This window comes from Hyalella azteca, unplaced genomic scaffold (genome assembly GCF_000764305.2).
Source record: "Hyalella azteca isolate HAZT.00-mixed unplaced genomic scaffold, Hazt_2.0.2 contig13515, whole genome shotgun sequence".
Taxonomy (NCBI): Eukaryota; Metazoa; Arthropoda; class Malacostraca; order Amphipoda; family Hyalellidae; genus Hyalella; species Hyalella azteca.
The window spans coordinates 118,871-137,243 of NW_025943433.1; the positions used below are offsets into that span (position 1 = coordinate 118,871).

The 18,373-nt window shown below is 36.2% G+C and overlaps 3 protein-coding genes across 3 annotated transcripts; all 3 read left to right on the top strand.

The window, feature by feature from the left end:
* The first annotated feature begins 528 nt into the window (after positions 1-528).
* Positions 529-2,077, top strand: LOC108670575 (glycine-rich protein 3). Its single transcript, XM_018158042.2, has 4 exons — positions 529-585; positions 1,349-1,424; positions 1,455-1,580; positions 1,899-2,077. Exons 1-4 carry the CDS (start codon positions 571-573, stop codon positions 1,910-1,912), a joined length of 231 nt encoding a protein of 76 aa, XP_018013531.1. The 5' UTR covers positions 529-570; the 3' UTR covers positions 1,913-2,077.
* A 1,077-nt stretch (positions 2,078-3,154) lies between these two features.
* On the top strand, positions 3,155-4,774 carry LOC108670571 (glycine-rich cell wall structural protein). Its single transcript, XM_018158039.2, has 3 exons — positions 3,155-3,193; positions 3,661-3,937; positions 4,313-4,774. Exons 1-3 carry the CDS (start codon positions 3,182-3,184, stop codon positions 4,327-4,329), a joined length of 306 nt encoding a protein of 101 aa, XP_018013528.1. The 5' UTR covers positions 3,155-3,181; the 3' UTR covers positions 4,330-4,774.
* Positions 4,775-11,179: 6,405 nt separating this feature from the next.
* Positions 11,180-14,014, top strand: LOC108670576 (glycine-rich RNA-binding protein 2-like). Its single transcript, XM_047883721.1, has 3 exons — positions 11,180-11,236; positions 12,978-13,203; positions 13,821-14,014. Exons 1-3 carry the CDS (start codon positions 11,222-11,224, stop codon positions 13,832-13,834), a joined length of 255 nt encoding a protein of 84 aa, XP_047739677.1. The 5' UTR covers positions 11,180-11,221; the 3' UTR covers positions 13,835-14,014.
* Positions 14,015-18,373: the final 4,359 nt, after the last annotated feature.

Here is an 18,373-nt window from a genome sequence, read left to right on the forward strand (position 1 = left end):
CAAATAATGCAAAAGCGTTTTTTAAATGCTGCAATAATTTAGCTAGACATAACAAATATTCTATGCTTTGCACCAGCTCGCGGTTGAAGGTCATTTTTTTTACTTTAAGCTCGAAATTCCCACCGGTCTGTAGCAAACACCACAAGAACAACGAATTCACCACTTGATGTATGGAAAAGCCGCTTTTAAATTGTCCAATTGAAGCTCCTGAGAATCATCTCACGCTAGTGATTCGACTTCACTTTCACCAGACTGCGAGCAGTTGTTGCTTCACTTCATACAAATGAACTTGTTGCTTAAACTCTGCGTTTTGAATTTCACAAACGTTAACGAAAACTTTGAGGCTGATAATGCTTATGCCGCAATTGGAAAACTGAGGTTTAGAAATATTTGAAGTTGTTTTTTACAGTTATCGTGATTTGCAGATTTTGTTGGCATGTAAAAAAAATTTCATAACTTTGACACATATCAACTCCAAGCTGGGGTTCAGTGGGTTATATAAGTGGCAAATTCATGGCCTGAAACATCATTGACTTTCAGGAGTTGCAGAAGCAGACTACAGAAGTCAAAATGTTCTACAAGCTGGTGAGGAAATTGGAGATAGTTGTTATTTTAAATTATTTATAATACTTTGCAGTAGCAGAAATTTCATCTCCCCATCGTTGATCCTCCATTATAAGAGTTTCAATTTCTTGTTAGACGCTAAATTAGATTGATTGATTAGTATAAGATCGCTAGGAAATTAGTATAGATTAGCAGGAATAAGAGAAATTTTATTAGAATTATTATATTATTGTTATTATGTATTATGGTCATAGTATAAATTGAAAATTTTCAATAAGAAAATGGTCAATAAAACAAGTTCTCTGGTCTTCAATGAAACCTGCGTAGATTGCTAGGAACTTGACTAGTGATTATGTTTTACAATTATTGAGGTAATTCAGTCCAGAATTTACGTCTCATAAACAATGCGTTGTACGCATTATCGTGATTATGACATGAATCCAAAGGTTTGTAATAAAGTGAACCTAATTAAGTGAGCCAAATAGGACAGAGAGACAATACCCGTCAGGTATACTTGCATTAATTATGTATATTCTCTCTATCCATAAGATATTAATCAAATTAAGGTAATGGAATATATCCCAATTCTCATATTGATTCTTGATATTTGGCATCCTCACAAAACATATATATACGAGAATATAAAAACTAAAACGAGAATATAGTTGAAAAGTTTTAACGATAAATTATTATAATACCAAAACATATTACTGCGATCTGTTCTATTAACTCTGTGCCATTGAAACAAGAATTCTCTAAATTATCTATTTAATTTGCTGTACAGTTCGTGAGCGCCGTGCTGCTGGCTATCATAGCCATACTACCTACCTCGGCCGCTCCTGGATACTTCGGTGGTGGAGGCTTCGGTGGTGGAGGCTTCGGTGGTGGAGGCTTCGGTGGATATGGAGGTGGCGGTGGATATGGAGGTGGTGGTGGATATGGAGGTGGTCATGGTGGAAGAGGTGGATCGCTTATCGTCACCAAAGGAATTGCTCGACAGTACAGCGGCGGACACGGTGAGTTGTTCAACGTATTGAATGGAAGTGATTTTAATTCAATGCGCAACTTGTCAAGATGATTATTGTGTTAGTTCCGCTAGATGATTCAAAGCTTATTTGTCATGAATCAAATTTCAAGAACTAAAAAGCATGAAGACGAGTAAATAATGTTGTTTTCGAATAATAAAAGTGTGCAAAATTTATATTTACTTGCTGGAAACTCAAATGTTGGAAATAATTCGTAATGTCTGTTTATCGCGCTCTAATATTATATCAATTATTGTAAGCTAGTGTAAATGGGAATAAAATTTAAATTTTTATTAATTTATATTGCAGGGTACGGCAAGTAAATGGTTTTGAGTGGTTCACCCCTCACAACTGTCGCTGAATATTGTATGACGGTATAATATGAGGAATCAACTGATCAACCATATTAACATCGAGAGTCGTATTTGTCCAGCATTAAACATATTCTTTGTCATGTTCCATGGTTCAAATAAAACTGAGTACAATGTTGTGTGCCTATCTTTCAGTCCGTCCTGTCAGAACACATACATCAGTAACGCCAAAAGAATCCTCTAACGGAATATCGGAAGGATGTTCGCAAGCTGCAACGTCATGCACCAAGCTTATCCTGAATAGCAAATCCTACATTGCCCATCAGTTCTTAATCTCATTAACCTGAAGTGGTCTAAACTATGGACCGTCGCGAAGAAAATGCGAAAATTTACACTTAATTACGTACGATTTCACTAAGTTTATTTGGCTTCATTATTATTAAAATAGCTTTCACTAAATTCTTGAGAGAATTAAATTTGATCAGAAACTTCGCTAGTAGAAATATAACGAATCAAATTCTGCCGGCTACCTCATCTTACACAAGTCTTTTGAATCATATTAATAACTTGAGGATCTAAGGAACAAGCTATAGGGAAAGGATTGTGAAGGACTATTAAAGATATTTTGACCATTAATGATATATAAATAAAACTACAATGATAACAAGAGATAATTTTATCATCTATATGCCGTTTGAATATGTTTTGTCCAGCAAGTACAAGGAAATTTTTCTGGGAAAGGAATTGTCATTCCATGAATTTATTTCGGTACCAAAATTATGCTTTAAATAGCAAATTTAATTCGAAATTTCTGGATGAAAAGATTTCGCGGATTAAAAAATTTAATAAATTTTCAATTGAACCGCAGAAGCCCATTTGGTTATAGCTGCTCGACATGTTTCGCAGTATTTATGGATGCATCTCTGCCATTTTTACATTTTTATGCATCTCATTTTTTACAAATTAAACACAAGTTTTGTTTAAATTTTCATTTTATCAAGTAAACACTTCCTGAAAGTCTATATTCGTTGCTCTAGTTGTGACAATTGGAGTTTTGGCACGGAAGCTCGCAAGCCAGAAACCTACTATAGTGAACAGAAACTATGACGTAAGTCTCTCCTTTTATTCTCAGAGCAACCGCTATCGCAAATCCAAGATGCAGCAGTTTTGTTAAGAGCGCGATGACACTTTCTCTTTGCATTGAAGTCTTCAGTATAAAACTGAAGCGCCAGAGCGATAGACAGTCTACTTGTCTTCCAGCTAGAGGCGACTAGTCGCGAAATGCTGAAGATGGTGAGCAGTCTTCCGTTTATGGGGAAATATGCTATAAAGCAGCTGGTATTTATGTATTTCTGTATTACAATTTCAGTCATAATAAACTGAAAGGCAATTATGGTAGAGAAAATTTCGTGGAAGGGATGCATATTAAAGAGTCTAAGTAAATCTTCATTCATTATGTCCAGGAATAATGCACAGGGCTGTTAAATTTTCTCGTTTTGTTTCGTATTCTGTAAATCATTAGTTAATTAATTTCCAATGAAATAATCGTAGACTTGATTTGTGCGGCATAAAGCACGCAACCATCAACAACTAGAATTATCATACATCAATCGTTAGCATTCCACAGCAAACAATTTTGTATATGCACTCATTCAAAACACAATTTTTATTCAAACATGAATTATAGTTAATTATTCTCTAACCTGCGCACAAGCTTTCCAATAATTTTTAATTGTGTTGCGAATCTTCGCACCTTTCAGTTGATTCCCGTGGCGAGTTTAGTTTTGGCTCTCGTGGGAGCGGTGGCGGGCGCTCCCGGGTTCAAGTTTTCAGGCGTCGGCGGCTGCTGCGGCAGCGGTATCGGCTTCTCGGGTTTGGCGGGCGGTGGATCATACGGCGGCGGTGGTGGTGGTGGACATGGTGGAGGAACCGTCACGGGCGGATATTTCGGGGGATTTGGAGGCGGCTATGGTGGATTTGGATCTTCTGCAACTGCAGCGGGAGGAGGCGTTTATGGAGGAGGTGGAGGAATTGGCTGTAAGTTCTTCGGTTTGATTTTTTTATGAATCATCAAACTTTTTACGAATTTACAGAAAATAACATGTACTTCATTTTTTCTGGTAGATATTCGTATATCTGAAGTCATTACTTACCTGATACGAATATTTATCTGAAGTCATTACCTATCTGCTCTCAAGCTTCCATTTCATGATAATCCCTGGTTTGGTAAGAAAATTTCCAAAGATTACATTTCATTAAAAGAATAATCAAGCTTTGATAATTTAACATTCATGCTCAAAACACGACTATTCTTATAATTTGGCATCAAGTATTTCAAACCCCAACATCATTAAAGAATTAAAGTTTTATCACTAACGCTGTTAACTAAGGATATTTTTTTTCTCATTGCAGCTCATTATGGGAAATAGTTCGTCAACAAATGAGGCTACAACTTGGCCTAAGTCTAGCACGTAGCGAAGGGACAATATACAGTTTAAGCAGCACTACGACCGGATGACCTCTCTTATTCGACAGTCCTCTCCGCTTACCACGAAATTCTTCATTGCGTCGTGCATCCCTGGGGTAAAAAAATTGCGTCATGCGTAGTCCGTAGCAAAAAAAAAACTTAATATAGAGTTCTATTTGGTGATCCTGACCTCAAAGTCTTATTTTTTAGTTTATTTATAAGATCTCACTGCGAAAATCGGACTTCCTCCGACATTCCCAGAAATTTGGATCCTCCGATATATAACTCTAAAAAAACATAAAAGTTATTGAGCGTATCCATGGCCTGTCAATTCATTTCTCAGGTTTGATTATTCACTGTTTAAAATCGTTAAACATTTCTTTCCTCAATAAAAGGTACCACAACAATTGATAAATTTCTGTACCCTTCTAGCTAGGAGTCTGGTCTTCAGCTACGAGCTGCATGAAATGGACATTACAACCATGTTTTGTCAATTCAAAAAATGCAATCAATGGCCAACATTTATCAAAGAAATCACGTGATGAAACCCCCTTCATATTCAGGAATTATAGTAATATATAAATTTTTATCATATAAACTTGCGATTGGAAACTGAACTTTTACTATTCTACACTGCGGCTATTTAAAAATTAATCTATTGGAACAGCCACGCATTTAATGTTCTAGTTATTTAACCCCCATTTTGCGATACATTTTGACATCTGCCAAAATGAAGAATCAGTTCATTTCACAACGCGATGGGAAATGTGAACTCCTGCTCGATTAGCCATAAATTATAAATAGTGCACGATTCTTTTTGGCCCAGAATGAGCCAAAAAACACACGCATGCGTGCGCACAATATAAGATTTATGTAAAAAATAATTTTATCGTAGCCTAAAAGACCATGAATTATCATCTGATACCAGCTCTAGTTATTTGGTAATCTCACATAAATTTATAAAATTAAGCAGAATTATTTTTTGGTAATTCTACAAAATTTCAGTTGCAATTAATTCTGCAAATTTAAGTCAAATGATAACCCTCTTGTACAAATATTAGTGCTATTCTACGAAACCGAAATATTAGGTTTTCGCTCAAAATTTGTGGTTGAATAACTTTTCGATAATTGAAGAAATTAAAATTAATGCGTAGCTGGGAGCATAAATAGAACCACAGGACCTATTTTGAATTTGACATGTATCAATTTTCCACTGTGATATTATTTACAAATAATAATTTTTTACAACATTAATTGATTTACAATAATTCCTCGTGGCAAATATATTATCTTTGAGGTGCATTACACTGTTCGAAGCCGAGGTTTTCCCTTTATACGGTATAATTTCTGAATATTCTGTGAAATGGGCTAATTAAATATTAATGTTGCGCAGAAAAATTGCTGCACTAGTCTAGGGTTTACAATAGAGAAACTGTTCCTTATAGATACTTTAGTTGTTGTTTTTATGCACAATAAGACGCTGGTAGAATGTCTACATTCATCCAGCGTCCAAAACTGCATGGAAGTCATTGCATAACTTCGGTTCCATTTGAATCAAAGTAACGTGAAATGGCAACTTGAGGCTCCTCTCTCGCTTGACATAAGTTAGACACTGTTGTGGAAAAATGCTTGTCTTGCGGTGGTGACTAGCAGCTTTTGCAGTCAAAAGAAAATATTTCATAACTTCTGTTTCACCAAACCCTGAGTTTTGGCTCAGTGTCTTATATAAGTTGCGAATTCATCGCCTGAGACGTCATTCCATTGGAGGGGACGCTGCTGCAGACATCAGAAGCCAAAATGTTCTTCAAACTGGTAAGGAAAGTGAGAAATTTAAATGTTTTTTAGCGATTCAAATCAATTATAGAATGTAATTTCTACATACAATTTACTACTTGATAATTTTGCAAAACAAAAGAAAAATAAATTATTTAGGGCCAAAGAACCAGAAGTCATATCATATCATCTATCATAAAAGGCAAACTAATCTTGATTGATAAGATCGTTATTACGATAGTTGAATGGAAAATAATTGTTATGTTATAGGAGTAACGAATTTAAATGAAATAGAATTATTGAGAATGAATGAGCAACAGCTCGAATAATGCTGAAAAATATTTTGAATGCACCTTCCCGCGACTAAATTCTTACAGTCACGAAAGAAGCATAACAAATAAAAAAAGGATATTCATCAGAGTTTTGAAATTATTTAACATTGCGCATTCATACATTTAACATTCATGTTATGCAATTAGAAAGAATTGCAAAATATGAATAGCTTACACTTTAAAAACTTCAAATGAGTTCATCACACACGTGAAATTAAGTACAGTACACTTATTCAAAGGGAACGCTCATAACTAATAACTTTATATATACATATAATTTATAACTACAAAACTGTTCACATTTATCGTTTAAAGAATTGCAGTTGCAGGTTTATTGTTGAAATATTTCCAAATAATTATATCTTGAGTTCCCTGTTGCCGCCTGTACAGTTCGTGAGCGCCCTGTTGCTGGCCATCCTAGCCATACTGCCTGCCTCGGCCGCTCCTGGATACTTCGGTGGCGGAGGCTTCGGAGGAGGTGGTGGATACGGAGGTGGTGGTGGATACGGAGGTGGCGGTGGATACGGCGGTGGTGGTGGTGGATATGGAGGTGGATTCGGTGGAGGTGGTGCATATGGTGGTGGCTTTGGACCAGGACTCAGTGGGGGAAGTGGATCCATAATCATCACCACTGGAATAGCACAAGGAGGTGGCAAGCACGGTGAGTTGCCATCGAATTTCTGATAGCGGACAAAAAATACCTTCCTTGATCACGAACAAATTAAAAAAAAATGGGAATGCTTAGTATTTAGCATGTAGAAATTTAAAAAGAATATAGGAGATCAATGGAGTTTTTAAATAGAGTCTGAAAAACTGATTTACATTATTTTGAGAAGGTACCATTTCTCGTGCATTGTCGAACACACCAACTTATATCAATTTCACAATATGAAATAGCAGTTCGTAAACCTATAATAATCTCGTAGAAAGGGTGTTATTATATATATTATATTACAGCCCTAATATATTATTATTAGGGGTGTAACAACTATTTCAGTAGCTCCAGTTCTCAAATTCCATATTTCGATTTCGATTACATTGAAACTTACCGTCTGTACTTTATGTTTCAGGGTACGGCAAATAGAATGTATCTAAGAGTCCACTCCGCACAACATCGTAAGAAGTCTTCAAAACATTAATTGTGGTGGCAAATATTTGTAAATAATTCTGCCATTAGAGCTGAAGACAATAATTATTCTGGATTCAACATTGTTGTTCTACGCCCGTCATTGTTTAATAAAAATTGACAATTATTATTGTTCGCTCTACGTTAATATTCCTATAGATTAGCTGAACACATTAGCTGTGAAACAGTATGTATGATGAATGAGGTGAGAGGTCAAGAAATCTGTGTGGGAAACTGTTAATAATTTTCAGCTTCATTTTCGTCGATTCTTCTACTGCCTTCAAACACACTAACACATGGGCATAGTATTATGGAAAGAAAACGTTGCAAGGTAGAAGGGAATGAGATATTAAGCATACGAAATATCATTGTGAATTGGCACCTACTTCCCGCTCAGGCACAATGAAAACACCGCATTAAAGATTGTTTAGAATCCCAACCACATGAGACCGCTGCAAAACGAACGCGACCTGCAAGTAGTGGCACATATGATTATTATGATTTCACATTAGAAATTCACAATGAGCGCTATACCTGCCAGTATATACATAGGTGATCATAATGGTTCCATATTAGAAGTTCACAATAAACGCTACCTGCAAGCATGTACATAATCGATTATAATGATTCAATTAGCTGGACACAATTAATAAAAATACCAGCAGATATAGTTGCCTGAGTGATTCAGAGTCTGAACTCGCCGCAGTCGGGGAGTCAACTTCAGGTGAACATATGTCATGCCCCAACGATCGCACCAGCGCAGCCCCACAGCAAAAATGAAAAACAATTACAACATTAGTACAAGAGAAAACTTCCGAGGCCACCGTCGCGGTCGGATGAATCTTCCGCAAACTGCGGGCATGTGACTTATACTCTCGTCATTGACGGCATTGGTCGACCCATGGTTGAATTAATTGTATTAATTCAAACATGTCGACCTGTTAGCGAAGATGCCTGCGCCGAACGGCCTTCGTCATTGCGCGAATGATGAAGCCGAATGATGAGCTCAATTGGACTATAGGTTATAATGGAGCTATTTCGTGCAGGAATTCAAACACGAAAACTCGCTTGTTATTTGATTTAATTGTATTCGTGGTGTAAACACATATGAATTCCGCAAAGTCATAATATCGATATTATTTCATTGCAATTAAATGACCATATTTTAATCTGTCACGTTAATCAGGATAAAAAAAAATAATAAACAGTCTAAACTCAGATCTTAATTATCGTTCAAAAAAGGCCATGGTAATTGAAACCTGTCATGTAACGCAATATTAAATTTATTATTTTCATAATGGACAAATGAAACTAGTCAAAAAAATATTTAGCGAGCGCTCAATAAATGCAGAACGATTTCTCGCAAATTCAAGGACCGTACGTAGGCAACTACCACAACATATATGGCGATCAAAATTTTTTGGGAGTTTCGATCGAAACATTTTGGGCAAAGACGCGAGAAAAAAATTCTACATGAATTAATTATGGATTTAGAAGAATTAATGCTGTCAGCAAAAAATGCACTATTTATTGATGCAGGTACCACATTGAATTGTATTTGTCTCCATATATATTTTTTTGTGCAAATTAACCAGACAAAAATAAGGAAAAAATTTCACTATTTTCCTAAGACGTTTGAGCCCAATTAAGTTTCGGTATGTAAATTTTGGTTGAATTTCCTATTATTTATTTGCCAAAAGAAAATTGTGCCTTGTTTTTGAAAAATTGTGTCATTCTCTTGTAGATTAAATTTGAAATGGCATCACGTCAAAAAGGCAAAATAGAAGATATCAAGTGAACTTACGGCTGCTGAATTGCGAGTTTAACTTCATTACATTTGAAGTGCAGTGAATGGTTTACACTATACAATTAAATATACGACTAGAAATGTTACATGTTTTAATCGTTGAGCCACTTGATCAAAACAGGCCGATTGTCCAACCACATGCATCCACTTTGTAAAGGAACATTAAATACGAGGTATTAAACCGGTAGAATTTTCTTTAAGTGTCTCTCGTTTTAATGCATGCAAAACAGTTTATAAATTTCCATTTTATCGGAACAGGTAATTTAAATAACGACTCCATCGTAAATGGTGACCGTTGCGAAAACACTTTGTTATTTATTTATTACTAGCAGGCTAGTCTGGCGCTTACGATTCTGAAATTTTGAAATGCTATAATCCCTAATCTATTTAATAATAATGTATTATTATTATTATAACGTCTATTATGTATTATAATTGAATAGTGATTCCTTCAAACGTAACTTTTACACAAGAAATACTATACTCCCATTCACTCTCGTTCCAAAATTTAGAAAAAAACTTATTCAACGTCTTTTGGATTAAATATATACTTGACAATCGCAAAATAAAGTTTTAATTTTGAATTCATAATTTTCCTATTCTCATTTAATCCTCTCTTTTGCTAAAATTTTAAATGAAATTTAATGTCTTGGTAGAGTATCCTGGAAACGCGCCCACACAGCCCCTTTGTAAATGTAGTGCCAGACGTCGAACAAGTTTACATAAGAATATGTATGTTGATATGAAACGGCATGTATTATTACAATAAAAAGTTAAGTACTATTATGAAACATCGGGCTCAAATTAGCTATTACATTGATATATTGCAGCATCAGGGAGAAAAGCCTGATGGAATTGTTGGTGCCATATTGGACGGCTCCTTTAGAAGCTCATGCTGCGGGTAATAGTGATGAGAGCGTGGTGTGATGAGGGTGATGGTGAGCGTGGTGTAGTTAGTGTGATGGTGAGCGTGGTGTAGTTAGTGTGATGTTGAGCGTGGTGTGATGAGTGTGATGGTGAGCGTGGTGTGGTGAGTGTGATGGTGAGCGTGGTGTGGTGAGTGTGATGGTGAGCGTGGTGTAGTGAGGGTGATGGTGAGCGTGTGTGGTGAGTGTGATAGTGAGTGTGGTGTGGTGTGGTTACAGTTAATTGAGTAGCACAAATAATTTTATATAAACCCTATTAATTTGAACCCTTAATTTCAGGCAATCCTATTAAATGTGAAAAGCGAAGCTTTTTAGCGTTGCAATACTCAAGGTGAAAACTATTGGGCAACGTATGAACTGATGCTCGTGAATGGAAGGCACCGAATGATTAAGATCTATTTCGTAACCGCTAGGTTCTACTTTTGATCAATTTGAGACAGATTTTGAAATATTATGTGTTTCACTTAGCTGGCCGTTGGTATAAGGATGCGGGAAACATGCAAGACAATGAATTATTGAAGAAAAAGGCATTGAAATCATCGAGTTTCTGAGGAATTGTCTCACGCCCGTAGAATGACGGATATACTGTATGGATGTTGTTGCTCCACTCCGGTTTGAGTAATTTTTGTGCCGAGAGTCTTAGTAACGTGGAACATGAACTTAAAATCAGCTTTTTGCGTTTGTTGCATAAAGCATTACGACACTTATGTGTAGAAATACTCTAGTTGTCTCGTACGAATATCGTGATTTGCAGCTTTTGCATGTAATTAGAAGCATTCATGGCAGCTATGCGCCTGGGTTGTGGCTCGTTGGGTTATATAAGTGGCGACTTGGTCACTTGAGACATCATTCACTTGGTGGAGTTACAGCTGTTGCATTCAAGAGACAAAATGTTCGTCAAGCTGGTGAGTGAAGAAAAATTTACTCGGGCTATAGAGCGTATGTTAAATTTTTAAGTGAGTGAATTAATTCACAGATCGAAATATTACTTGATATGTTGTTTGTATGTTTGCCTCGGAATTATTTTCAAAGAAATGAAAGCTATTATGACTGTTAAAAAATATAATTTGAGAACCCTGAATTTGCACCGTTTAAATGAAATTTTTTAAGTTTCCATGTATAGGAGAAATGTTGCTCTACCATGTAATAAAATCCTGCGCGACGCTACTGCAAATAATACAAACCGAAGAGAGCTGAAAAAAAAGAAGTACACTATTTTTAAGGAGAGAAAACGTGATAATTTACGATATGCAGAATTTTAATATTTTAAATCATCATTGATATAAATTGTTTGAAACGAGTTTATGATAACACCCTAATATATCGTTGGCAAGTTTCATAAATATTTCCTACGTAGGTCAACATGTGGCAGCGCCCCCCCCCTCCTTTTTAAACTAAAATTTTGATGAAGTTTTAATTGATACGAGGTGGTTCTTTGTTTTGTTTAAAGGTAAAACTAATGTCGAATGTATGATGTGAATTAGATGCCTATAGAGTTATTCAATTTTTAATGAAACACTATTTTGTATAAAGTGTCAAGATGGGCCCATTGCCCCACCCCTGGGGCAATGGGCGCCCACCCTTGGACCCTTTACCACAATTGCATATTTTTCGTTTAAAAATGATAAAATAACACTTTACAGTTAAAAATAAGCAAAATGTGATAAAAAATATGGCATTCATTCATTTATTAACAACTCAAAAAATCATATCCTTAACTTGAAAAAATATACTCTTGGCTTAAAAAATTTATTACTGACGTGAAGAAAAATATTTCATTGACATAAAAATATATATCCTTGACTTGAAAAATAGATCCTTGCGATAGAAAATTCGTCCTTGACGTGAAAAAATTTATCCTTGAATAGAAAAAATATATTTAGTTGATCAGAATAAACTTCGTTTCAGTTTCGTCCCTAATCCAGATATTATGTGCAGAGAATTCTTACCTAATCGTGATTTCAGCCAACACCATAAAAACTCGTCAACTTTTGGCTCATTGGTGTTGACTGAAATCAACTTTTGGCAAGGCAAGAGTCAATAACTCGATAAGGGGTCATAAATACGCATAACTAGAAAATAAACCTGCTGCCTTGAGGCGGCAAATAAAAAAAAATTATGCAATATGAAGAGTAATTTGTAATTCAAAAAGCTAGTCATAGTTTTGAAAAGGTCATTGAGACAAATCTGATGATGTATAACACAAGATTTCACCATGGGCGCTTTGCCCCGTGACACGCGTGGGCCCATTGCCCCACTAGGTATCATTTCAATTTATATCGTGTCAACATTTTATTTTAAAAGCTAATAGTCTAAACTTGATATCAAAATTATCCCCATAAATACGTATTACTTTCAAAGTACAATTCACAGTAATTTCAAAAGCTTCATCTACAGTAATCGAAAACAGTTTTATTTAGCAGCAGAAAAATTTTTATCTGGGCTAAAACAGTTATTCACAAATAACTTAATAAGGCAAACACTTAGCAAAACATAAATCCGTGAACTTCATCCTAGTGAAACTGTCGACCGGCGGTAGAGGACACGGCCCAATATCTGCCATACTTAGCGAGAAACCCGCAGTGGGCTCGCTGCCCCATGTTACCCTATAAAAAATGGCTGGAATATTTTCCATTTATTTTGCAGTTCGTGAGCGCCGTGCTGCTGGCTATCCTAGCCATACTGCCTGCCTCGGCATCTCCTGGATACTTCGGTGGCGGAGGCTCCGGTGGGCGCGGTGGATATGGAGGAGGTGGTGGATACGGTGGTGGTGGATTCGGTGGTGGTGGATTCGGTGGTCGTGGATACGGAGGTGGTGGTGGATTCGGAGGTGGTGGATATGGGGGTGGTCGAGGATCCGGCGGCAGACATGGTGAGTTAATTACACATAATTAGTAATTTCGCACATTGTAATTTGTCAAAAACGTTGTTTATCAGAGCAGGTTGAAGTAATTTTTGCTGCTAAATCCACCAATAAAAAGTATTTATTAAGCAAGCCGTTTCTGATATGCATATGGCAGGATCTTCACCTGCGCCCCGATGTAAAACACAAAGAGACCTGCATTTTACCTGTCGAAAATAACCGCAGAGGTCAGAAAATGATCAGTACATAGAATGCTTGAATGAATTCAGTCTTTGATGGGTGGTATAGTATCCAGTATCTTAAATAGTTTAAGAACTCACCTCGCCTAAGCTAGCGTTCGCAGAGTCGCTAGGAACGTAACGAACGTCAACATATTTTTTTGATGGGGCAGCGAAATTTTGTCTATATAGCGACACACTATCGGCCTATAGCTCTGCAACGCCTTTCTGTCCAATCGGACTGAGGCAGAATGACTACGCGTACAGAGCAAACGTGCGGCACTATGCGGACAAAGCTTTACACATTTCTTTGAGTGATGAATAGCGCTGTGAAGTATGCTAATAACAATCTGTTACTTCATCATTACTTGTAGCGCGGATATTCACAGCAATTTTTTCCCACTCCAGGATACGGCAAATAAAATCTTTGGACGAGCCAACTCCTCTCAACGCCGCATGTCTCCTCATAATAAAGGGAATGACGTCAATTGATTGAATTCAGCGGTTGAAGATGAAGGATAGCATGAATTGGGAACGGGACATGTATCACATGTTCAACATTCTCTCTCGTCTTACAAGATTGAATAAAAAGTATCAATTATTATGTGTGTAATCATTTTCTTTGGTTTTGTTTTGGCTCACGTGCCTCATCTATGTCGAATTATTATGGAGATCGAGATCAATACCCGAGTAGATAATGAGTTACATACTACACAAGAAATAAGTTTTCTGAGAAAATATGACATCTGAAACGGTCCCGTCATCACATGGGATAGAAGAATAAGTGAGGTTCTCTTTTTGAGATATGAAGTTTATTTGAACGTTGTTGAGACTAGTATATATTTGACCTCTAGAGACCAGTAAATTTGATGAATGGGTTTCCTTATATCTATATGTCTGTTACCAAAAGCTTTAAGTTACAAACAATATCTCCGAGTACCTAAAAATGTGATTAGGTTAAAAAACAGTGCGTATTTTCAGTGGGGAGAATTATTGAATTATTTCTTAACGTTTTCAAGTTTAAGTACAGCTGGAATTGAACAATGTTCATCTTATTAGTTTTCAACTGAACACAAGCAATTTCTGCTTGTGAACACGATCAAACGTTAGGAGACTCAAATATATTATACCATTGAACATAAAAAAAATTACTGAGCTTGTTAATATAATCTTAAACTGAACACAAGCGATATCTTCTAGTTAACGCGATCAAACGATAGGAGACTTAAATATATTATACCCTAGAATAAATAAAAAATTACTGGGCATATTACTATAGTCTTCAACTGAACACAAGCAATTTCTGCTTGTGAACACGATCAAACGATAGGAGACTTAAATATATTATACCTTAGAATAAAAAAAAGTTACTGAGCTTATTACTATAATCTTAAACTGAACACAAGCGATATCTTCTAGTTAACGCGATCAAACGATAGGAGACTTAAATATATTATACCCTAGAATAAATAAAAAATTACTGGGCATATTACTATAGTCTTGAACTGAACACAAGCAATTTCTGCTTGTGAACACGATCAAACGATAGGAGACTTAAATATATTATACCTTAGAATAAAAAAAAGTTACTGAGCTTATTACTATAATCTTAAACTGAACACAAGCGATATCTTCTAGTTAACGCGATCAAACGATAGGAGACTTAAATATATTATACCCTAGAATAAATAAAAAATTACTGGGCATATTACTATAGTCTTGAACTGAACACAAGCAATTTCTGCTTGTGAACACGATCAAACGATAGGAGACTTAAATATATTGTATTTTAGAATCTAAAAAAAAGTTACTGAGCTTATTACTATAATCTTAAACTGAACACAAGCGATATCTTCTAGTTAACGCGATCAAACGATAGGAGACTTAAATATATTATACCCTAGAATAAATAAAAAATTACCGGGCATATTACTATAGTCTTGAACTGAACACAAGCAATTTCTGCTTGTGAACACGATCAAACGATAGCAGACTTAAATATATTATACCTTAGAATATAAAATAATATGCGTTTAAAAATTACTTTTTAAAGACAACACTTCTGAACAATCCAGTGTCTTGGATGTTACACATGTACAATGAATTTCTAATTTTATTTTCAAATATAGAAAAAAAATTATTTTTCAAAATTTTTTTAAGATATCAAAATTTTGTAAATTTTCAAAATTATTTATTCTGTCAATTGATTCATGCATTGTCTCTGACTTTATGCAATTGTGCAAAATTTCAGATCAATTGGCCAGGTCAAATTGTGTCATATATGGATTATAAGATTTATAGCAGACGAAATTATTTTTTAATTTTTTTTAATAATGAGAAAAAAAATTTTAATTTATAAAATTATATATCCTGTAAATTGATTCATGCATTGTCTCCAACTTTACGCAAGTGTGCAAAATTTCAGTTCGATTGGACAGGTAGAAGTGTGTTAAATATCGTTTATAAGATTTGTAGCAGACAGACAGACAGACAGACAAACAAACAAGAAGTGAAGTTAAAGAGAAGTCTTGTAAAGTGAACCCCTGCGCTTCAAACAGACATTCAAGTAAGAATAAACAGCGCTGGCCAAGCAAAATGATAAGTTGGTGAGCAGTCGTTTGTTACGGAGAAAATGTCAATAAGAAGCTCGTGAAATCTGCGTTTAATGCTCATTTCTTAAAAATGAATCATGACCATAGAAGTAAAATAAGTTTCAATAAATTTTGCGACACGTTAATAGAAACGTGCGATTTATACACTGCGTTTCTAGCAAAATATAAATTTTCCAGAAGGATTAATTGGGCTGACGTGATCACTTGCGTGTTGCAGCGACTATACAGGGTCATCAATATTTAGCGTTACATTGCCTTTTTAAAAATCAATACACTCGCAAAACAGTCAAATGTGTCGTATGGAACCATGTCGACTGTTCTCCGGAAGGACCTAAAGTTGTCCCCATTCAAGCATGTCAAAAAACACCAACTGTCTGCTCAAGTTGTTGACAAACGCCTCCAAAAATCCAAGATTCTTCTTTCCCGCATTCATGATGGCACGTTGTCAAACCTCGTTTTCAGTGATGAGAAGATATTCAATGTTGAACACCACTTCAACTCCCAAAATGATCGAATTTGGTCGAAGAATGGGACGAAGGATCCCGTGTGGTGACTAGTAAGCAATGCCCGACCTCAGCGATGGTCTGGGCAGCCGTAACACAGTCCTCAAGGAGTCCCCTCTTTTTTGTTGACAAAGGGGTGAAATTGAATCAGAAGAACTATAGAGATGCCATCCTTGTTGGTGCATTGTTGCCCTGGGCACGAAAGCACTAAAAAAACGCCCCTGGTCGTTCCAGCAGGACTCTGCACTATCCCATGGGGCCAAATCGACTCAGGAGTGGCTGTCCGAGAATGTTCCCCACTTCATTACCAAAGATGAATGGCACCCATCGTCACCCGATCTGAATCCTCTGGATTTTGGGATCTGGTCATACCTTGAGAGCAAGGTCTCGACCGTTCACCATAGCAGTTTGGACGCCCTAGAGGTCAAACTGCTGAAGGAGTGGGCCAAAATCCCGCAGTGTCATTCGTGACTCGCGTAAGGCTTTCTCTAAGCGTCTACAACTCGTTATTGATGCAGATGGTGGACATATTGAATGAAATTGTGGGAATTGTATCTCTGAACCTCTGCCTACATAAATACATTTTCAAACATTCACATTTGTGTTTCATTTCAGAGTTCTAACCACTCAAAATTAAGTTGTAGCGCTAACTATTGATGACCCTGTAAGTAAAAGATTAAACAATATCCAGTATTTTGTTTAATGCGTTCACCACGGGACAGCTCAGTCAATAACTATTGGATAGATAAGACGTAGACCAAAGGGAAGGATGCGATGCCGAAAATTTGCAGTCCAATTTTCGTAACTTTAGGGGTATTTTAAGGTAGGTATCTACAGTGTGAATTTCGTAGCATTTTTATACGAGCTATAATAATACCCTTTTTCTGAAGTGAAACTAAATCCAAAAATTTTGTGGCTATGGAGGTTTTGAATTTCGCAAGGAGTAAAGGTCCTAGTTTAACGTGACGTGCAAATGAGTGCCAGGTTTTCCACCAGCATGGCAAGAACCACTGAACGACAAGGCGGATTTATTCAAGAGACTAAATGTGCATTGTAATACACTGCGGTGGTTGATCAGTTCAGTAACCGTTGTTATAATGATACGATGCTGCGTGTGTAGTTTGACAAGAACTACACACTTGTGGTGCAATAAGTGTGTATAGAACTTGTGGTGCAATAAGTAGATGAAAATATCGTTATTTCTCTTCTTCGAAATAATCATTTAATGAATGAATATGAGCGTAATCTACTCCCTAACTCAAAATAAATTCAATACAACAAATAATAAATCACCCTAATATATCTATATAAATCCCATCAATTAAAGAAAACGAATTAGCCATTAAGTTGAGGCTACCTCATTCAAATCTAAGGAAAATAGAATTTTAGCGTTGCAATACGCAAGGTGAAAACTGTGGGGTAACGTTGACTCGTTTTGATGGAATGCACAGGATGGAATACACTGCAAGATTCGGATTAGTTACGCAATCGCTAGTTTGAGAAAGATTTTTAAATATTACATAGGAGTATTTCACTGTGCTGGACGTTGGTCAGCACGTTGGAAACATGCGAGACACCAATGCATTGAGAAAAAAAAAACATTGAAATCGTCGAGTTTCTGAGGAATTGTCTCACGCCCGTAGAATGACGGACACTACGCAAGTTGTTGCTCCATGTCGGTTTGAGTAATTTTTGCGCCGAGATTCTTAGTAACGTTGAACATGAACTTAAACTCTGCTTTTTGCGTTTGCTGCATAAAGCATTACGACACTTAAGTGTAGAAATACTCTAGTTGTCTCGTACGAATATCGTGATTTGCAGCTTTTGCATGTAATTAGAAGCATTC

What these genes read in the sequence shown, in the direction of transcription:
- LOC108670575 (XM_018158042.2), top strand. An exon ending in TGGATACTTCGGTGGTGGAG is followed by an intron (nt 1,425 to 1,454) that starts GCTTCGGTGGTG and finishes TCGGTGGTGGAG; the next exon opens with GCTTCGGTGGATATGGAGGT.